The 21,605-nt window shown below is 56.9% G+C and overlaps 1 protein-coding gene across 3 annotated transcripts in view; it reads left to right on the top strand.

The window, feature by feature from the left end:
• Positions 1–21,605, top strand: part of LOC118007280 (peroxidasin homolog) — a 74,558-nt gene that overhangs the window by 35,786 nt on the left and 17,167 nt on the right. For 2 of the 3 annotated variants that reach the window (XM_035000273.1, XM_035000275.1), the window contains exons 4-16: positions 2,626–2,697; positions 5,614–5,685; positions 6,048–6,119; positions 6,853–7,022; positions 8,510–8,627; positions 10,343–10,512; positions 12,771–13,043; positions 13,974–14,090; positions 15,130–15,288; positions 15,663–15,775; positions 16,698–16,854; positions 18,896–19,004; positions 19,560–19,717. In XM_035000273.1, the coding sequence (XP_034856164.1) occupies positions 2,626–2,697; positions 5,614–5,685; positions 6,048–6,119; positions 6,853–7,022; positions 8,510–8,627; positions 10,343–10,512; positions 12,771–13,043; positions 13,974–14,090; positions 15,130–15,288; positions 15,663–15,775; positions 16,698–16,854; positions 18,896–19,004; positions 19,560–19,717 (1,760 nt within the window). The remainder of the gene's footprint in view (positions 1–2,625; positions 2,698–5,613; positions 5,686–6,047; positions 6,120–6,852; positions 7,023–8,509; positions 8,628–10,342; positions 10,513–12,770; positions 13,044–13,973; positions 14,091–15,129; positions 15,289–15,662; positions 15,776–16,697; positions 16,855–18,895; positions 19,005–19,559; positions 19,718–21,605) is intronic. The other variant, XM_035000274.1, reaches the window with a different exon arrangement.

Genomic DNA, 21,605 nt, shown 5'->3' with positions numbered 1-21,605 from the left:
ACCTTTCAAAGAGAACCATTTTAATGAGGGATTTAGATCAGTGACTTTTTTGGGAAATTTATGTCATAAGTGAACCTGAATGTCTGTAAGTCATGTTGATTTTTAAAATAAAGTCACATTGTTAGATGTGTGTTTTGAAACCTCTATGATTTTAGATGTCATTGGTTCTTAACTAAGTGATCACTCTACTGTGTTTATAGAAATATATATTCCTCAGTGAAAGTAATCGAAACTGTTAGGTATAAATATTTTTCCATCACTTTTGGCATACTTTGTTAATTTTTACAATAGAATAGAATAGAATAACGTATAAAATTATTAAGTCTTGTTGCTCATTTTAAAAATGAGGAAAAGGCCTTCTATTTATTCTTGAGTTTTTATTTATTTGATTTGTTTTTAAATTTTAAGTTCTATACAAGTTCCAGAAGAAAGGTTGTGGTTTCTTAGAAAGCAGGTTCAGTTAGGAGATAACCAGCATCTGTAGTTTGTGTGTGGGTCACTTTGTTTTTTATTTTGTATTTTGCTTTTGGTTTGAATTAATTAAGAGCAACTTACTATTTAACCTGCAAACATATTTAGTGTGAAATAGTTTGGGATACCTTGTTTTTCACTTCAAATGATTTTTTTAAAGTCATACTTAATAAGCCTCGCCTGCTGGCTGGCTCCCCATCGAGGCACCTGCGCCCCAGCCTCGCCCTCCCCCCCCATTTCCACGATGCCCACTGGTGGAGGGCACCTGGTCATCACTGGGGAGGGGGTGGGCAGTGGTCAGCAGGACAGGGGGTAAGGGCCCTGGTGAGGAGGGGCCCCAGGAGCAGGGGTGAGAAGGGGTCCCACTTCCCCATTTGATCCCCGTCCTTGGCAGGAGAGGGCACTGATGTGCAATTGAAACATTTGAGAGCTCTCATGAAGTTTACTGATTATTTCTGCCTCTATATTTAGTCCATGCTCTTAGAAGTTGAGTCCTGGTTATCTGCTGGAACCCTAGTTACTTGTGGGAAGGTGTAAACCTTCCCCTTAACTGGTATTTCCAAAGGATGCGATTAAGTCCGGGGAGGGCCTCCTGTTCAAAGTGGACTCTGTGGTGGATTCGAGTACTCTTTAGAACCCATTATCGGAAGATGTCAGTGCCCTTTATTCTTACGAAGACAGAGGGTGCTCCCATGTCCTCGAAACACACGTTCTTCCGTATCAGCAGGGCTCAGTTGTCTCGCACTCCCGTTGTCTTTAAAGTGTATGCCAAGTGACGACGTACCAGCAGGCCGTTGCCCTGTTGTGTTAGAGAAATGAGCCCAGAAACCCTGTTTGTAATAATGGGGGAGCAGGAGCTCCCTCCAGAACTGCAGTTGCCAGTGGCCAGGCCGTATTCTTTCAGCTTTCGAAATGCTAAATTTCGGTGATCCTGAGGGGCTGCTCTCTCCACTTTACAGAGGAAGAGACTGAGGCACAGAGAGCCTAATACCATCTTCAAGAGCACACAGCTAGTGGGTGCAGTTGGAGGATTCACACCCACGCGGCCTGGCGAAGTGCCTGCTGCGTCAGGCCTCTGTTGTGGGCACCGGGCTCTGGACCGGCGGGTGAGCGCCGCCTGCTCGTGCCACGGCTTGCAGCTCTCCGCGGGGTCACCGCAGCTGATTTGTGCAGAGGGAGAAGTGACAGCCCCTTAGCGGGATGGTGGCAGTTAGAGACGGTGTAGCGGGTCCTGTGAAACAAGCCTGCCCCGAATACCGTGAGCTAGAGTGCGGTGGTGCACACTGTCCTGGGAACGCAGCGTGCAGGGGCACGGCATTAAGACAGAGCAGGTGTATTTGCGGAAGCAAGCAGGCAGAAGCCCCGCCGGCCGGTGTCGGGGTGCAGAGAAGTGCCTGCTGACGTCACGGTGGGGACGGCGTGGAGCTTGAGGTCATCGGCTGGGGAGAAGCGCCAAGGGCTCACGTCTCTGCACCTGACACAAATCACGTCTGACGCGCCACGATGTCGGCGGGGTTCACGAGATCTGCTGCCGCAGAGACGTGTTTGTTAGGACTCTGAAGTTTAGATTTCATATAGTTTTCCCATGTCATGAACTATTAGTCTTTTGAAATTTTCAGCCAGTGAAAACCATAAAACCGTTCTCAGTTTACAGACCATAGAAAAACAGGCAGCAGGCCAACTCTGTGATTCTTCCGACCTGCCCTTGTTGCTTCTGTTTTGCAAGAAGGATTCTGGTGGGTGAGAACACATTTAGGCTTCGTATCGTCTGCCCCCCAGCTGCTCCTGGGTATCTTAAAACACGCAGGTTGTGGAATCTTCCAGTCAGTGCACATCACGTGTGTGGGGAGGTGGTTCTGTTTTCTTCGAGCTTTGGAGCATGTGCATGGTCAGCAAGTCACAAGCCACACTCCAGAGCCTGTGACTTTGGGGAAGACAAGGCGGTGGTTGGAGAACCTCCCGTTTGGAGACTTTCCTTTGAGGAAGGGCCGGGAACCTCCGCGAAGGGAGCCACACCACCGAGTAAATGTTTTGTTTGTATCCTAATACAGTCATTAATTTGAAAACTCCCTCCATGTGTCAACGTAATTCTTCTTTCCTTCTGAAGTTGCGGCCTCTCGTCTGTGTGCTAATGCTCCCCGTTTCTTGTTTCAGCTATCTGTACAAGAATGAGATCCAGTCAATTGACAGGCAAGCATTTAAGGGACTTGCCTCTCTAGAACAACTGTAAGTGTCCCTCTCCGTCCTCGGCTGTCTTGGATGTCACCCGCCCTCTGCCTCTTGTAGGAAGATGAACTAAGTTTGCTGTTTGCACGATGCATGTTTGTACTAACGGGGACGTAGGGAGTGTGTGCATGCCAAAGGAAAGAGCGGTTCTGTCCGACCCCCCTCCACCCCGGAATGGACGGCACTGGTTTCTGCTGACGGCAGCCCGTGCCGAGCCTCCGTGACCCAAAGAACAGTGAGACCGAGTGGCCCCCACCTCCACGGTGCTCCCGATGTAAAGCAGAGACAGACTTGCGAACGAGGAGAGGTCTTCGGGGAGGGGCATCCGGGGCAGTGCGGGACGAGCAGGTTGTTTTCATTGTACCCTGTTTCCTGTTTGTGACTCCCCACACATCCAGCTAACTTTCTGCTTTTTGTCGTTATTCTGGAGAAAATGAACTTTCTTCGTGTGTTTCTAGTTAGTGTATGTTGGATGTTGTTTCTTTGGTGGCATATGAAGTCAGCGTGTTCATTTTTGAGTAGAATTCCTGATAAGGGGAGTTTTTCTGGTTTGTTTGGGCTGAAGTGGTTCCGAGGAGTTTCAGATGGCCATCTGGTTACAGTCACGGGGCTGGACAGGGCCGTGGGCTGTGACGCGTCCTGACATCTGTCTGCGTATTTCCTGGCCGGGCACAGAAGCGTCTCCGGAAGCGCAACGGCAGAGCTGGGGCGGGGGCTCCCCCGAAATCAGGCGCTTCGGAAGCACAAATGATGCTCGTGGGTCTAGGTGGGTCTTTATTCCAGTGGGACCTGCTTTGCTGAGCTCACTGTGCGCGGCATGCGGTAGGACTGGGAAGCAGTTGTACGTCAGGTTTGTATGATCTCCGCTTTGGAGAGGACCAGAGTTCAGAGGGTTGCAGAAACACATGGGAGTGTCTGGAAAACATCCAGGTGGATGGAGAGTCCACGAAGGATGGAGTTCTTGCATCTGACACGCTTCTCCTGGGGTGGGGGCAGTAAGATAGTCATAGCCAACACCCAGAAAACCGTGTCTGATTTAAACGTGCTGAAAAAATTAGAACCAGGTGGTGCTTACCCTGATGAGGCGGGAGTCGGTTTATCTTTGCGGAGAAAAGAGGCAGAGTCTAGGGAGGAGTGAGGCTCCATTGCACCAGGAGCCTGGAGCAGGGTGTGTGACCAAGCGTCCTGGGTCAGGATGCCTTCAAAACCCCGGGTTAGGTAGTTAGGGTCTGGGCCATTGAGACGTGGCTCTCCTTCCGTGAAGGTCGGCGGGTGTCTGACGGGACGCAGAGACACTTAGGACCAGGTCCCCGCCCGCAGGGAGGGTGCTGTGTGAGGAGATGAGGCTGTTCCTGGCGGGTGTGCATGGTGCCGTGGCCCGGGGGGTGGCTGCTGCCCGGGCTCCCCCTCCCCACGCCAGGAGCCCCTCCACACCCTCCGGAGGCTGCCAGCCCGAAGCTGCTGGGAGCAGGTGGAGCCTGGGCTCCGGGAGGCCCTCCTCGTCCTGTGTGGTGAACATGTGACCAGAGTCAGAGAGCGTAGATTGGCGTTGGGACCCATGGCCGCCTTGGGGCCGTGGGAGGGTGGTGGCACCCAGGCTGCCTGGAGCTGTGGGAACTTTCTTGGCCTGAGCTCGCGGGCCCAGCCCTGTGTCTGTGGGCAACAGGAACACGCCTCAGTGAATCAGGACCAACGGGCCCTCCCTCCTCCCCGGACGCCTCCCCAGGGCCCAGCCTGCCTGCTAACGAGGGTCTCCTTCAGGCTTCTCCCGTGACGGCCGCTCAGTGCGGATTTTCCCCCGTTTGGGCTCCCGTGCACCCTGCTCCCAGGCTTCCCACCCTGGAGTGGAGGTCGACGGGCAGGGACCTGTCTTCGGGAGGCACGGGAGGCAAGTGTGGGTCTGACCTGAGCTCTGGGCTCTGCAGCTGCGTCTGCGACCTCCCGACTCAGGGTCACCGCAGCGCCCTCCCGGGGAGCTGGGCCAGGGAGACAGGGACGGGCTAGGAAGGGCAACTGAACTTGGGTGACCTTGAAGTTCCAGTAACTTCAATGTTAGTGAAGGTCTCTAAGGGGTCCAGGGCGCGTTTCGAGAACGCTGTCTGGTGTTTGGGTTCGTGATGAAACCTGTAATCGCTCGCGTCTGTCCCTGTCTCTCTGCCGGGCCCCACGTGAGCGAGCCGTGGAGGGCGGAGACCTCTCTTCTCCTCGTGTGGGTGGGGGGTTCGCTGCAGAAGCATCCCCATCACAAGGCCACATCCAAGTCTGTGTCCATTGTTTCACCTAAGGGGAAAAACACTGATTTTCACAGTGAGAAAAGCAATATTCAGGAAAATGAGGAGAAATTAATTGTACCAAAAATGTATGAATATATGGAAAGTAAGGAAACATAGCAAAAGAAGTGTGAACGCTGTATATTCGTATAATTGAGCACGTTTGAGGAAACACAGGATCTTACTCTTCATCATTTCTGTGGCTAATCCTATGCTCAGTCTGAAATTGAAGTGTAAGTTCATCCCCCCCTAAATTCACATAGAGGTTAGAAGACTGAATGAAGGTATTCGTCTACTTACCTATGTGCTGTAGGGAAGGTTACATGGACTTTTTTCCTGCAAAGGCCCACGTACTGCACGGAGGTCACGGCCACGTGGTCAGGTCCCGGGCATGGAGGGGCCTCGGTCAGAGTCACCGACAACCGGTCAGTCGTACGGTCTGTGCCGTTTTTAATTGTATTTAATCTTAGTATTTGTTGATTTCACTTGTTTTCCACACAATGTAGGAAATCTAGAGAGTTATTGACATATGAATTTGAAAGGACTTAGGAAACATTTTTTTGAGCAGGAAATCTAGATCTGCAAAAATAAAACTGTTAAAAGCTCTTTCTTTTCTCTCTTTCCCTCTTTTTTTACACTTGTCTAGATATCTGCACTTTAATCAGATAGAAACTCTGGATCCAGAGTCATTCCGACATTTGCCGAAGCTAGAAAGGCTGTAAGTTGCATTTCCTCCCACCCGCCCGTGTCCGCCCGCGGTCCTGGGCCGTCGCCCCGTCCAGGTTCTGCAGGAGACAGGAGGCTGTTCAAGCCTCCGAGAACTGGCCGTGCAAAGTCCCTGCTCCTTGTCTCACAATTCAGAGGCGGGACTGGCAATTGTCTCTTTGGGAATGGTGATAAAGTAGAAAAAACACCCTACTTCTTTTCTGGGCTAAATAACATTCTCAGATTCATTTGTAGGAAATAATGGAATCACTGAGTAATTTTTAAAAGCTGATTTATTTGACTGTTGACACTGTTTTCTACACATATAAGAAGCATTTTTAAAAATTTGGTTTGCTGTATTGTCTCTTTCGACAGATTTTTACATAACAACCGAATCACACATTTGGTTCCAGGAACATTCGATCACTTGGAATCCATGAAAAGACTGTGAGTATGTGTTCAGCGCAGCCCCGTGTCCCCGCGGCCGTCCACCGGTCCCGTGCTGGGCTGTGGAGCGTGGGTCCCTCTCAGGAAGGGGCAGGAGGCCCTGAACCCTTGGAGCTGGTGCAGCTCGGAGCCCCGGTGACTCGGGGACTGAGCCAGCAGACCGGCCGTTTCATAGGCGAGCAAGACATTGTTAAAGTCAGGTTTAAATTCTTCAGATTAATTTTTAATCCCATTTTGCCTATTTTAGTGGTGGGATTAAGATCCTTGGAGAAGGACTCTACCCTGTTCCCTGCACTGAGCGTTCCCACAGCTAGACGTTAAGTACGCTGGCCTCCAAATTCTCCAGGCCTCAAAATACTTCTCCTTATACCGAGTACTTAACTTTACTAGAATAAAGGTATGTGAGTGCCAGCGGAGACAGTTACCGGACGCCTTCTGGTGCTTCCTGTGCTTTGCCCCGTGGCCGCGGGGCTGCTCTGCGGCTGGCCATCCATCCGTCCCCGTCCCGTCCCCGAGGGTGTGAGAGGGGCTTGATGTCAGGAAGTGGAAAATCAGGCGAGGAAGTGTAGTTTCCGCGCAGGATACAGTGAACTGAGACAGCCTTCCTCGCTGTTCAGGATTCCTTCGGATAAGGCCGTCAGCCGCCGCTCTGAGAACGGTGATGTGGGGCCAGGGGTGCGTGGGCCCGGGCCCATGTGCTCGACCCCACGTCTTCCTGTCTTCCTCCCGTCAGGCGGCTGGACTCCAACGCGCTTCACTGTGACTGTGAAATCCTGTGGCTGGCGGATCTGCTGAAGACCTACGCCCAGTCGGGGAATGCGCAGGCGGCGGCCACCTGTGAATATCCTCGACGCATCCAGGGGCGCTCGGTGGCCACCATCACCCCCGAAGAGCTGGACTGTGGTGAGTGAGCAGGACGGAGGGAGGCGTCCGGAGGGCGCGGAATGGGCACGGCCTGCCTTCCGTGTCGGTGTCCCCAGATCGCGTCTTGGTGGGACCCGACAGGGCGCTCCTTGGCAGAGCCGTCTGTACGAGCATCTGTAAGCAACTGTTGGGTTCCTCGGCTTTCGCCTCCAGTTCCTGGAACGCACTGCGTCTCCCGCTCCCCCCATGGCTGCAGCTGCTGGGCCCGACTCCCGGGTGCTCGCGGGGCGGGGCCCGTGGGGCTGGCAGCGGTCTGCCTCTGGGCTCGGTCCATGCCGCCCAGAGCCTCTGCCCGCTGGGCCGTGCACACGGGCTGCACCGAGAAACCGGTCGCGAGAAAAAGGAGCAAAATCCGACGGCAGGGCAGAATCTTGCTTAGAGTGCCCAAGGACTCCTTCGCTTATTATTTTCATTGCAGCACTTTCTGGGGGTGCTAAAATTAGTTTCTCTAAAGCATCGTCGTTTTTAAGTCTTAAAGGTCTGTGTCCTGGAAGCTAGAAGTCCGTAGCTTTCAGCAGTCTCCCGCCCGGGACACGGCTCTCCTGTCCGCATCTGGATGCCTTCATCAGCCGTAGACGTGTGTGCTTCGTTGTGCACGCAGCTGCCTCGGGGTGCGCTGTCGGGGGCCCTGTCCTGCATGAGCCCATCCTGCTGCCGGGCACGGCGGGTTTCCGGCTGTCGGGGGCCACGCTATGCAGGAGCAGGGATACTGGGCGGTGGGACTTCGGGGACAGGACTGGTTCCTGGGACAGAGGCTGGGGCTGCGCACTCGGCCACCCCTGAGTCTAAACCTGCCCCACACGGCAGATTCCCCCGGTCCAGCCCGGGGTGTCCTCGTCTGGTGTCCGCTCCCTCCCCTGCGGCACAAGCCACCCGGGCTCCCACTCACCAGCCGGCTCTGACTTTACCCATCGTGACCAGGCTCGGGCGCCGCAGGTGTTCTGTCTGCCTCCCCGGCACTGTGGTCGTGGAGAAGGAGAATGTGCAGCACCCACAGGTCCGCAGACTGGAGGAGGCAGCTTGTCTGGCCCGGGGCCGTGGGAGGGGGACGCACCCCCAGGGGACGAAGGACAAGGGCTCTGCTGCCCTGCCCTGCATGGTGGAGCTTTCTGCTCTCAGCGTTGCTGTAGCTAAAAAGCATCATTTTCTATTTACTCAAGAGCGGCTTTTCACGGAGTGTGCCCTGCACACAGGTCCCTCACCCTCTTGAAGGGTGAGCAACCACTGGGCCTTGTTGGGTGCGTGTCTCCACCCAGGCTCGTAGAGGTGGATCTGAGGGTCAGAAAACGCTGGGTAAGGACTCAGCCTGTCTGTGCGGAGAAGCCTGTCTGTCCTTGTGGGAGCATTTGTGCTTGGGATATATGTTTGGGATTTTCTTTTGAACGTGAGGGATTTGGTTTGGGGTCTTGTTTACTTTTATGGGACCATTTAAGACCCAGAAGATCTCCATTTCCTTCTTGGCACAGAAAGGCCCCGGATCACATCGGAGCCCCAGGATGCAGACGTCACCTCAGGGAACACCGTGTTCTTCACGTGCAGAGCAGAAGGCAACCCCAAGCCCGAGATCATCTGGCTGCGAAACAAGTAAGTCGGGTGCTGGCCAGGGGTGCTCCCTGTCCCCCAGATGCCCTGAGGGCTCCGCTGTGCGCGGCCCCACCCGACACCTACAGACGCCCCTTTACACTTTTGTCCTCTGCTGTGGAGGGAAAGGTCTAAAGGAGAATTTTCTGCATCTTTTCTGCTGTAAAGGGGGGGCACTTTGCTCCCCCTGCCAGGGGTGAGGAGTGGGGGGGGCATCTTAGTTCTTGACCTGCCCACGTTCTGTGGCTGGAAACTGGCGGGCCTGGGCACTGGGGCTCCGCAGCTGGAACACTGGGACCAGACCTCCTGGCTAAGGAGGGGTCCTACCTGCTGGGGACAGCGTCTTCAGGGACGCCCATCAAGCCAACACTTACGTACTTAGCTCCTTGTGCATCTGATTTGCCTCAGGAAACACGAGTCTCCCCGTTGATCCACAAGCATTTTGGGTGTGTGGGGGCAGAGGTGTAGGAGGAGGGTGCTCCAGGGGTCAGCCCCCCAAGGGCCCTGTGTTAACGAGGACACTTTTGGGCGTACGGTGAGAACTGACTCCTCAGAAAGAAACTGTTAACCCGAAAGCACCTTGTCGTGGCTCCTGTGCCCGTTCTCACGGACAGACACTCGCTTGTCGGTGGATCTCGGCTCTCAGCACTTACACTCTGAGCTCGCGGGCCGTGTTTGGTCATGACCGGGCGAGGAGGATGCCCCCCCCCAGCCATTGTCCCACCCAGCGCTGGGCTGGTGAGTCCAGCAGCGTTCCCAGGGAGGACGAGTGGAACAGGGAGCTTGGCATCGGGAGCCGTCAGGTGCAGGAGGGGAAGACACCTTCCTGCCTGGGTTTGTCGCCATGACTTGGGCCCAGCGCTGCGCAGGCACGGACAGATGCTGGCCCAGCCTTCAGATGACCTGTTACCTTGGATGACTCTGGACTTGTTGAGATTTAAAATCCGGAGTTAACATAGGAGGAATAAGTATGTATTTAAAAGACAGAAAAGCATCGATTCGGCTGAGCCCTTTACACCTGCTTCCATAAATAAACACATTGATAGCAGAAGTTAAAATGTCAGAGCCAAACATAGCAGAGTGAAAGCCCAGAAGCCCTGGGCCTGGAGTCTGGTGCCGGGCTCTCCCTCCACTTGTCAGCCTCTCTATGGGCCTGGCTCACCTGCTGACCTTACTTCACCTGGGGGTCTGCCTCACCTGCTGACCTGCCTCACCTGCTGGTCAGTCTCACCTGGGAGCCTGCCTCACCTGCTGGTCAATCTCACCTGGGGGTCTGCCTCACTGGGGGCCTGGCTCACCTGGGGGCCTGGCTCACCTGCTGACCTGCCTCACCTGCTGGTCAGTCTCACCTGGGAGCCTGCCTCACCTGTGGGCCTGCCCCATTATCTTGAATGAATTTGCCAGAAACCAAGGAAAATGTTTCCTTTGAATTTTCCCCACTATGTTCCTTTTTCCCCTTTGGCAAGAGGCCTACTTTAAAACTTTAACATCTTATAGATTGAACATGTAAATAATAAAATAAGTTGATGAATTAGAGATGTGGTGGGTCAGCACTTTTTCTAGAAGTACTGACTAAGCCGGAGTCTGTGTGGTAGGACAGTTTCCTGGACAGGCCAGGGGCCCTGCCCCAGGTGCCAGGTGCTCAGGGGCTCTTCCTGTGTGGCTCTGGTGTGTTCTCATGCTTCAAGAACCTGAGTACCAGACTTCTGTCTTTGTAGTAATGAGCTGAGCATGAAGACAGATTCCCGCCTCAACTTGCTGGACGACGGGACCTTGATGATCCAAAACACACAGGAGACGGACCAGGGGATTTACCAGTGCATGGCCAAAAATGTGGCCGGGCAGGTGAAGACACAGGAGGTCACCCTCAGGTACTTTGGGTCTCCAGGTACGTGCAGAAGATGGCATACGAGCCTCCCCCAGAACGGCCCTTGCTCCCCACGCCCAGCCGGGTAGGGATGCGGGCAGGATGTGGGCGGGACGTGGGCAGGACCAGGGTAGGGACGCGGGTGGGATGTCGTGGGACTTGGGTGCAGCGGTCTACAACCAAGCACCCTCAGCCACAGCCTTGCAGGCGTGGTCCTAGGTCACCCGCAACCTTTGCTCTGCCTTAAAAAAAAAAAGGACACGGACTGACATTTTCTCGAAGGAGTCCATTTGTATTTGCTGCCATGAGCAGTATGTTTAGATTTGCACGTTCTGCATCTTACTTGAGACTGTTGTCCAGTCTTTTCTGAGTTCCGAGCCTTCTTTGGCATAATTGCCGTCCTTCTTCCATTTCCCGCTTCCAGTTTGGAAGTCACACGGCGTCCTTTGTGCTGGTGGTTGGCCTACCGCGTCCTTAGGCTATCAGAGTCAGTTACCCCCTTCCGCCGTGTCCAGGATGGGCTGAGTTCTGTTTTCCCAGTATGTGAAACCCTCATTAGCGCCTGGCCGTGATGTCTTTCCCACTTCCGAATCCCGTTGTTTCTTTCTGCGTCTCTGCTGTTCCGTGGCGCCATGTCCTTTCCGCCCAGTGGCGTGGGGGTCGGGCCGCATCCCCACGCGAGGACCAGCTTTCGGTTGACAGAGCCTGGAATGAGATTCACTTCTCCCTCCACTGATTTTGGCTGTCTGTCACCGAGGGGCAGCTCGTGGGTCAGCCGGACTCGGAGCTTCCTGGGTGGCGTCGTGTTGGGCCTCGCCTTGGCCTGTCGTGATGCCACTTCTCATGTGTCGGCTTGAGCACGTGTCCTCCCGGTGGGCTTTCACGTTGGGGTTCTTGTCCCTGCCAACAGCTTCACGCTCTAGCTTGCCATGCTCCGGAAACGCTACTATTAGGATCATTTCTGCATTTCCTATCCTCTGCTCTTCCTTAGATACGTGGGCAGCGGAGCTTCAACGTTAACCAACGTGAAAGACGCAGAAATGTGTTTCCTGCTTCTTGCCTCACCCACTGAATTCCTACCTCCATCCCCACTCTCCCAAATTCCGGCCAGTGCCTCCTTCTTCATCCCTGCCTCACTGGTCTTTAGTACATGACTTCTCTTACACTTTCCTTTTCAGGGCCGCGTGGGAGTCGTTACCTGGTGGGAACGTGATCTATTTTAACTGGTTCTTTAGCAGGAATACCTGAAGGTTTCCCCCCCCAGGTCTTTTGCTATTTCAGGTCCATGTCCCTTTACCCAAAACCTCTTGGGCCTACTATCGTTTGGAAATCAGAAATCTGGGAAATTTCAGCAGGCCACCTGGTGCATGGTCTTCTGAGCCGCCTGGTGCTGCCGCGGGGTCCCGGGTCCCACCCTGTCGTCAGCGTCCACGGCAAACTGTGTGAATAGTCCCAGCACGTGGGATAAGTGAAGACTGTAAACGCCTCATGCCAGATAGATCCAGTTTTAGAAATAAGTGATGAAAAAGTATTTTGTTTTAGGAGCATTTCTGGATTCTAGAATTGGGGAGAAGGGTGTTGGCCTGAATATGCATCACAGGAATGTTTTAAAAACCTCCCTTTTTGAGTACATACATTGCTTTCCATGTTTGTAAGCTCCTAGCAGAGTAACTTCTGGGTGAAAGGGTGCATGGACCGCGGCGGTCCCGACGTGCGCGTCTGAGCCGGCCCGCAGTGGGGACGGCAGCCGTGGACACCACCTGCTAGTGAGTTCTGTTCTGCAGACTCCCTCACAAAACTTGCATTACTAAGGGTGTGGATTTTTCTTCTGGATTCAGAGCTGAAAAGTACTATCTTAGTGTAGTTTTAATTTATGTTTTTGGTTTGGGGAGGGAAATTGCTTATTTTTATATGTTCTAAATATAGTTTAAAAGCAGTGTTTTATGCCAGGAAGAACCTCTAGCCAGGTCTGACCAGACTGACCCGATGTACTTAGAATCAGCAGAAGTGGGGGTTCTCCCTGGGGCTCAGGCCGCACTGAGGGAGGCAGGGGCCATCTGTGAGGCGCTGGCCGCCCGCCCCGAGCCCCGGGCCACGCTCACCCTCGCTGCTGGCACGATTTCTGACACGGGAAAGAAGACGAGAGCGGGTTCTGATTCAGTCGTGTTTGCTTTCCTTACTTTAAGGGCCGCGGACGGAACGAAGATAGAACAACCCAAGCAAAATGCCGTTGCTGACCTGGAGGGAATTAACGCAGAACTTGTGTTTCGTTGTGACAGCTCGACCCGCTTTTGTAATCCAGCCACAGAACACGGAGGTGCTGGTCGGGGAGAGTGTCACCCTGGAGTGCAGCGCCACGGGCCACCCTCCGCCACGGATCACCTGGACCCGAGGGGACCGCACGCCCCTGCCCGAGGACCCTCGCGTGAGCATCACCCCGTCTGGCGGCCTCTACATACGGAACGTCCTGCAGGACGACAGTGGGGAGTACACCTGCTTTGCATCCAACAGCGTGGACAGCATCCACGCCGCGGCCCTGATCATCGTCCAGGGTGGGTCAGGGCGCCCGTCCGTGCACGCGCGCAGACCCTCGCCCGGCAGCCCTCCCCGCACAGACCCCGCCCCGCCCGCCGTCCCCACCCTGCGCCGGCAGGTTGCTTTCTGTTTCCAGCACGCTCCCCGCATCTCCCGTCCTGATTGGTGGTAGGTTTGTTTTCTGAACGGAGGCTTCAGGAGGCTTGTATTTCGGGGCTTTATTTCTGGCTGTTATCTGTGGCTGAGAGGACCTGTGGTGTTGAGACCTCAGCTGGGTATTTCCAGATGCCCCAGGCGACTCCATGGTGAGCTTCTTAGTTTAGAAATAAATTGCAAAGTGGGGCATTTGTGTGGAAGCTCTAGACCACACAGCGCGAGCTTCGGAGAAATCAGCGTCCCCTGCTCCTCTGTCTTTGCCGGCCCCTCCCGCCTGCAGGGAAGCGGCCTCACGCGCAGTCTGTTGTGAGTGCCTCCTACAGGCCCCTTTGCGCAGGTGAGCACGCGGCCCTGGCGTCTGGTCGTTCCTTCTGTGCAGATGGGACCGGTCTGGATTTGGGGCTGGGACTCGGCCCCATGGTAATGAAGCAGCCCTGTCCCCACACAGCTGTAACGTGACGCTTACCCACTCCGGGTGCTCCCTGAGGTCCGACGCCAGAGGGACCTTCGGGTCTCCTGACCGCCGCGGGCGGAAGCCGGACACCTCCCCTCCATCCACACCGTCCGTGCGGTCAGCCCGCGGCGTGTCGGCACAGGCCCGGCAGGGGGCCGGGAAACACCGCTGTTTGACGCCCTTTCTGCCGTCGTGCCCTGCTCGCAGACGCTCCCCCTGCCACGCGGGTTCTCGGTGCCCTAGCACCTGCAGGGCTGCCGACGCTGACGCTAGCTTGCAGCATCTGTGCCCAGAACGGTCTTTGAAGTGTTGTTTCCGATGTTTTTCCTTCCGGAAGCTCTTCCCCAGTTCACCGTGACGCCTGCAGACAGAGCTGTGATCGAGGGTCAGACAGTCGACTTCCAGTGCGAGGCCAAGGGCTACCCACAGCCGGTCATCGCGTGGACGAAAGGAGGTGAGAGCTGGCCCGGCACTTGCTGGGATGCGCTCCACACGCGGGGGCGCGTCTGCCTGCCCTGTGCCCAGGCCGCAGCCCCCGTGAGCAGGGGTGGGGACGGTCCGCGTCTGCGTGTTCTGGCTGCAGGCCTGGCCCACGGCTACGGTGCAGGACACGCAGAGAGGGCTGTCCTTCCCGAGGATGCGGGTGGCCTTCTGCCTTCTGTCTCCCTCGCCTCCCAGATGGTGGCTGTCTTGCCTTTAATGTACACTTAATTAACATCTTGATGAAGTTTCATAGCAGGTAGGATAGAACTTTCTGGAAACTGCCATAGCATTTGTTTGAAGCTAAAAGTGTCACTTCATTCTCTGGGGCTGTCACGCCGTCTCCATCCGAGGTCACACGGCTGATCACATTGATTCTTAGGGGGTGACCCCCGCCCCCCCATTCTGCTCTAGCTGGTGAGCTCCTGGCCAGGTGATGATGAAGACAGACGTCCCCGAGGGCGCCGGCAGCCTGGCTGGGAAGGTTCAGGGGAGGGGAGGTGGCCCCAGGGCTCTGTCCTGGAATTGACCTTGAGGACCTGCCCAGGGGCTCTGCCTTGAACCAGAGGGCCGCTCGCCGCCTTCCTCCCCTGAGGAGCGAGCACCCTGGGTAGGCAGGTGCGTGAGCACCCAGCACCTGGACTTCCGTGTCCCCTGGCGGGAGGGGCCGTGTGCTGGCACCTCAACGGGGTGTTCTGTGCTTTTGCGTAACTTCAGCCCCCCAGCCCCTCCCCAGCAGTCCCTCCCCAACGGCCCCCGGTGTCCCGGCTCCTGCATCTCTCTTGTCTGCTCCTCCTGCTTCTGGGGAGTTTCTAAGAGGCAGGGCGGCTCTGTTTGTCCCCGACGTGGCGGCTCCCAGCTGGTGTGGAATGTCGCTCGGGAGGTGCCGAGCCCTGCTGCCCCTGACTCGGGCAGAGACCAGTCCGTCCCACTGTTCCCTTTGCTCCGAGAAAGTTCTGCTGCACCCGGCCTTCCTGAGTCCTAGTGGCCCACTGTGTGTCCATGCCTTTCAGGGAGCCAGCTGTCCGTGGACAGGCGGCACCTGGTGCTCTCGTCGGGAACGCTCCGGATCTCGGCTGTGGCTCTGCACGATCAGGGCCAGTATGAGTGCCAGGCCGTCAACATCATCGGCTCCCAGAGGGCCGTGGCCCACCTGACCGTGCAGCCCAGAGGTACGCGGCGCCGGCCCCTCCTGGGGGACCGACTGCTTTCTGCAGACCTGCTTTCGGGAAAGGCGGGCCTTCGGCAGCCAGCACTCACAGCTCAGGACAGGAGCTGGTGAGGTGAGGGCTTGCGGTCCGCTCTTGAGACCCGGCCCCTCAGGTGGAGGGCGGGCAGCCGGCAGACCATCTCGCCTTCCCTCCGGCCCCTTTGCTCTGTGCAGACTGAGCTGGGAGGCAGAGGGAGGGCCCAGTGCTGGCCGAGAGTGCCCTGGGCCTGCCCTGGCTGAGGACGAGGGGTCTGTGCTCTTAGGAAGCGTTTTGGTACGAATGACGAGTGTCCCGGGTTCTCCTCCTCGGTCAGCTCATTGTCCCTTGCTTTGCAGTCACGCCGGTGTTTGCCAGCATTCCAAGCGACATGACGGTGGAGGTGGGCACCAACGTGCAGCTCCCCTGCAGCTCCCAGGGGGAGCCCGAGCCCGTCATCACCTGGAACAAGGTACCACCCGTGGGGGGCGGGGCATGGGTGTGGCAGGTGCCCGCCAGCTCGTGGCTTCTCCGCACCGTCTGGAGCAGAGAAAGCATCCCCACCACGGCCGGAGTTAAACGATGCTGAGGGATCCCTACTAACAAAACCAGAAGCAAACAAACCCGCATTCTCTTTTTCACGTTCTTCTTAGTGACAAAGCAACAAAAACCCTCCGGTTAGATCCATGGCCCCATCGTCAATGGAGAGGTTTTTTGTTGTTGTTCCATTTTCCTGGGTTGCTTTTGTGAAGCCCAGTAGAAAATCCCATCCCGGTGTTTAGCCATTATGAACGAGGGTTTTGACAGGACTTGTGTCCCTGGAGGACAGGGTGGCCACGGGCAGGGGGCCCCCACAGGGAGGTTTGAGTTCCGGGGGACACCCTGGCCCTCTCCCGCGTCCCCCCACTGCCCAGATCTCACCTGCCCTCTGCCGGGACCACGCGTGGCCGTCTCGCTGTCCTGGTGGGCTTGTTCTTGTCCTTCTTCCGCCGGGCCCGTCGCCTGCCCTTCTCAGGGGTGGCTCAGGTGTCCTGTCGCCCAGAAGACCTTGCCCAGGGCCCTTCTCCGTCACTGGGTGCCCGCACTCTCTGCCTTCCCCACTTTCGTGCGCATCCCACGGGGGATTGTTTGCCCCCAGCCCCTGATCCTGGAGAATCCAAGGGACTCGGTCTCTGTCTTAATCTTCTCTGGATCTTTCACAAGAGTCTAAGAAAAGTTCCTCTCAGTAAGTTGGACTAAATCTCCTCTTCTCTCCAGTTTTAGATAGATCTGAGCATGTCCTCTAGGCCATGTCCATCTGTGAGGTGCTGAGAGTGGTCCCTCCACCCCCAGGTCAAACAACTTCTGCTTCTGGGTCTCGTTCCTAGTATCATTCCCGTTCTGCTTTGCTCCAGGATGGGGTTCAGGTGACGGAAAGTGGGAAATTTCACATTAGCCCCGAGGGGTTCCTGACCATCCACGATGTCGGGACGGCGGACGCAGGCCGCTATGAGTGCGTGGCCCGGAACACCATCGGGCAGGCCTCCGTCAGCATGGTGCTCAGCGTGAGCGGTGAGTCCCTGTGGCCCGTGTGGACATTCCCCGGCGTGGGCTCACAGGCGGGAGGGGGCGCCCGGCCCGGGGCACTTGCAGACCCACCGTCTGATCCTCGGAAGGCAGCGCGTCCCGGTTGGCGGGGGACACGCCAGGGTCCCGGCACCACACTCTTGCTGCCACCCTGGGACTCAGGCCAGTGTGGTCACGTGCCCTGTGATCAAGGCTCTCCGTGAGCACGGTTTAGTGGTTGGCATGGCCGTCCTCCAAGCCCACCCACATTCGACAGTGTGTAATTGACGGTCCCCAGTTGGCAGGCGCGTGTTTGAGCAGGCCAGTGCCCCTCTGCTGTGCTCGCTTGCTCCGGATGGGGCCCCCGTCTTCCCGGGATGAGTGTCCTTAATCAGGGGCAGCTCCCTGCCCTGCACCCTGACAACCACGCTGGTCCGGCGTCTGCGTCTGCCCCTCACCTGCCTCCTTCGCCTGTTCTGTCTGCACAGCCATCTTCCTGATTTTAGCATTTGTGCTGCCGAAGCGAGCACACAGCCATCTTCCTGAAAGGGCCGGTCCCGTGACCTGTCGCTGATGCTTCCCACGTGTTGTAGTGTCAGGCTGACCCCCACCCGCGTCCCAGGCACGTCCCCTCTACCTTCCCTGTGCCTTCTGGGCGGCCCGTCCTGAGGGTCCACACTTGGGTCTGTGCTTCTGCCTTCCCCACCACGGCTCACCCGCCTGCCTTTCCCAGGGGCTTGTGAGAGCCCCAGATGGGGCGGGGTCTGCTCGGTCTGTGCGCCCAGCACCCCCCAGAGCCTGAAGGCGGTAGGCACTTGCCAGATGGGAACCATAAGGGAATAACTAGGAGCCTGGTTTTGGTTTTTTGTTTTAGGGAAAATGTTATTTTCCCATTACGTATGGTGTGTGAAATGGATGTAGAACTCAATTGATGAATTCTGTAACTTTTCCTTTGAATGACAATTTTTGATACCTAAAAATAATGTTACTTTGATGTGAATTAGTCATATATATGAGATTTAAAAATAATCTCCCACCCACAATCCCACCTCCAAGAAATAGTCTCTATTAACGTTTTGGTGAATTTCTTTTATTTCTTCTAAAGATAGGTTAATGCTTTCAAATTATTTTTGTGATCATTGCTTGGAGAACAACAAATCCAAGTCATGCGTAATAATGAAATATTGGAGTCATAAAATTGTGTAAAATTATCCGATCTGTTTGTCTGCCACTTGGCATAAAAGTATTAGGTTCCAAAAATTAGCACATGTGGCCCCGTTTGAGACACACCAAGGTGGGGGTTGTGCCGGGGGAAAGGCTGCTGGGCACGTTTCAGACGTGTGGAGGGGCCCGCCGACAGCGGTGAGTGGCTGGGTCTGCGGAGCGTGAAGGTGGCCGCCCCGGCTCTGTGCAGGGCTGGGCGTCAGGCGCTGTCGGGGGCCGAGAGGTGAGTCAGGCGGCACCTTCCGGCTCAGTGCAGAGATGCTGGTGGCGGACGGGGACGAGAAGCAGGCTGGAAGAGTGATCCGACCCTGAGAGTCGGGGCTGGGGGAGGCCGTCGGAGAGGCCCCCCGAGCAAGCAAACTCTGAGACGTAGAGCCGCGTGGCATGGCCAGCGTGAAGCCTGAGGTCGGGACGAGCCGAAAGCCGGAGGCCAGTGGAGGAATCGGGGAGGCCAGGCAGGTCTGGGGCCTTGTTGGCCACGCCATGGTTTGGTTTCTATTCCGCGTATGTTGGAAGCCACTGGAAAGTTCTGAGCAGGGCGTCTGTGAGCTGGCTGCTCTCCTCAATGGTGACGTTGGCCGTAAGGGACGGTGAGTGTGGAGGGGGAGGTGAGGACGGTGGCCGCCAGCATCAGAACTGGTGATGCCACGCCGCAGGTCTGACGGGCCTGCCGACGGCGGACGGGGCCTGGCACAGTGGGCACCATCCGCTGACTGGCAGCCACGCCCGGGCGCTCTGGCGCGCGGCATCTGGCGGGGAAGGAGCAAGCAGCCAGACGCATGAGTAACGCAGTAACGTAACGGACGACTTCCTGTTTTCCCAGTTCCTGATGTCAGTCGAAATGGGGACCCGTTTGTGGCCACATCGATTGTTGAAGCGATTGCGACCGTGGACAGAGCCATCAACTCGACCCGCACGCACCTGTTTGACAGGTACCGAGGGGGCGGGGGCGGGTGTAGACCTCTGCTCGCTCAGCCTCTGGGGTAGAACAGAGCTGTGACCTGTTCCGTCCAAGGGATAACCTTTAATTTAAAAATCATACTCAACGTTGGCATCGAGTTTTGTGGGGTTTGGACAACAAAAGACACGTCCTTTCTGAGTAGAAGCGGAACCAGGATTCACAAACGAGGCATTTTTAGAAAATCTGAGCTCGTTCCATGGGCTTGTTAATGAGTGATTTGGCAAGAACAAAATCTCTCGGGCTGTAGCGTATTTGTTCACGTTGGTAATTCCGAAGTGTTTTATTCTGCATTGTAACTGAAACAGATTGTGTTTCCTCTATTGACTTAATTATTTGTTTTTAGTGTCTTTGTTTTTGTTTGTGTTCGATGCCTTCCGCTTGGGACGAGTGAGGTACGATACATCGTGTCTCTAGAAAAGTAGCTCCAGAACTATTTAGTGGTAATAATTACAGTTTTGGATGTGAGTGATTCTTGTCCTCAAAAGTTGGTTCTGTTCTTCCCTGTGTGCTCCTCAACCCCTGATAGCCGGCCCCGATCTCCCAACGACCTGCTGGCCTTGTTCCGGTACCCGAGGGACCCCTACACCGTGGAGCAGGCGCGCGCCGGGGAGATATTTGAGCGGACCTTGCAGCTCATTCAGGAGCACGTGCAGCACGGCCTGATGGTCGACCTGAACGGAACAAGTCAGTCCCGGGGCCCCCTCCCCTGAGTGCTGGGCCGCACGGCTGTGGGGCCTTCCCGGGAGCCATTCCCACATCCCCGTGTCTGAGGGAGCACTCGGTGGGCCAGGCCTGGGCTGCCCCACAGCCACCGCTTCGGGTCCCCTGATGCACAGCTGGACCGTGCGCTGCCCTGAGCCCCAGGCCGGGCGGGTCGGGCCCCTGTGACCCAGCAGGCTAGCCGCGAATCCATGAGGCCGTGTGCCTGGGATGCAGGGTTCCGGCTGTTGGGAAGGAGGCTCCTGGTGCTCGGGCGTTCGTGAGGCGGCTGCTGAGCCCGCCCTGGTGCTGTGTGGACGGAGGGAGCCTGACGGCCCTCCCGCAGCCTGTCCACGCAGAGCCAGCCGGGCGCAGCGCTCTCAAGGACGCCAGAGGCCCGGGGTTTCTCCTGTGTGGAAGCATCCCTTCAACGGCGAGTGTTCATTTAAAGCGTTGTGGGAGCGCGTGCGCACCGTCCCTTCACTGGGGGTCAGGCTCTGGGCTTTCCACGGGGTTTTCTGACTCGTCTTCGGGGAGTCCATCCTGCCCGCAGGACAGAAATGTCCAAGAACTGAGTGTTCTTAGATACGAACGTGTGGCGTGAAGATGTGGAAACCCGGCCCTCTGCTTCCTGGGAGGAGAGGAAGCGCCCGGGCCGCCCTCAGTCCTGCCCCGGCTTGGGGCTGAGCTTCCCGGCTCTGCCGTGTAGACGTGTAGACCGTGGCGCCTCCTTGTCCTCCTGGAGGCACCGGCCTCAGTCGGGGGCCATGTGGACGATTCCACTCCTTGGACCGACCAGCCTAGCCTTGCGGGTGCCCCTGGGGAGAAACGTGGGGGCCCCGCCTTCTCTGCACTCGCCTGTGTTGGGGGCACTTTCCCCCCTTCAGGTCCGGGAATGGGGCAGGGACGTGTGGGACATGTGGCCTTGTCCCTGTGGCACCTCCCTGTGCTCCCGGCCGTTAGTCATACAGGACCGCACGCTGCCGAGCGTGGAGGGTCCGTGGAGTGCACGGTGCTCCTTCTCCCCGCTGTGGCCTCCCTCCGTCGGTTGGTTCATCGTTCCCGTGTTAAGTGTGGCCGTGGCGGCTTCCACAGGCGGCCCCTAGACCTTGTGCAGCCACGTGCAGAAGCAGAGCCCATCTGCCGTGGTTCTCGTGCAAGACGGCGTGCTCACCTCCTGCAACACGTGCTGTTTACAGAAAAATGTGGAAACCTGGACAGAGAGCAGAAACTAAAGTGACTCAGAGCCCAGCAGAGGGGCGCATGGCTCTGGGCCGTACTGGGGATATTTGCGGGTGAGCAGGCCGCCCACACGGCTGCAGTAGGTGGACACACAGGCGGGGGCGCGAGTGCGGTTTGGGTTCTCGATCTGAAGGGGCTCCTGAGGCAAGAGGATGGACTTGTCTTGGTCTGTGTGATATGGGAGCCATGGGGCTTCTTGTAGACAAGTGATCCGGTCACATGGATCAGGTCATTGGGTGGCCCTGCCACAGAGGGGGAAGGGCAGTGCGGAAAACCAGACAGGTGTCTGTTGGGGGTTCTAGCGTGGCAGGCATCCGTGGGGTGGCCCAGGCGGGCCCGTGGTGGCAGGCGTCTGTGGAGTGGCCCAGGGAGGTCTGGGGTGGCACGCGTCCGCGGGGTGGCCCAGGCGGGTCCGGGGTGGCAGGGATCCGCGGGGTGGCCCAGGCGGGCCCAGGGTGGCAGGCGTCCGTGGGGTGGCCCAGGCAGGCCCAGGATGGCAGGCGTCCGCGGGGTGGCCCAGGCGGGCCCAGGATGGCAGGCATCCGCGGGGTGGCCCAGGGAGGTCCGGGGTGGCAGGTGTCCGTGGGGTGGCCCAGGGAGGTCCGGGGTGGCAGGCGTCCGCGGGGTGGCC

This window comes from Mirounga leonina, unplaced genomic scaffold (genome assembly GCF_011800145.1).
Source record: "Mirounga leonina isolate KUSES-001 unplaced genomic scaffold, KU_Mleo_1.0 Mir_117, whole genome shotgun sequence".
NCBI classification, from domain to species: domain Eukaryota; kingdom Metazoa; phylum Chordata; class Mammalia; order Carnivora; family Phocidae; genus Mirounga; species Mirounga leonina.
Note: the sequence above shows the minus strand (reverse complement) of the source record. Positions and strands in the feature narration are given on the sequence as shown.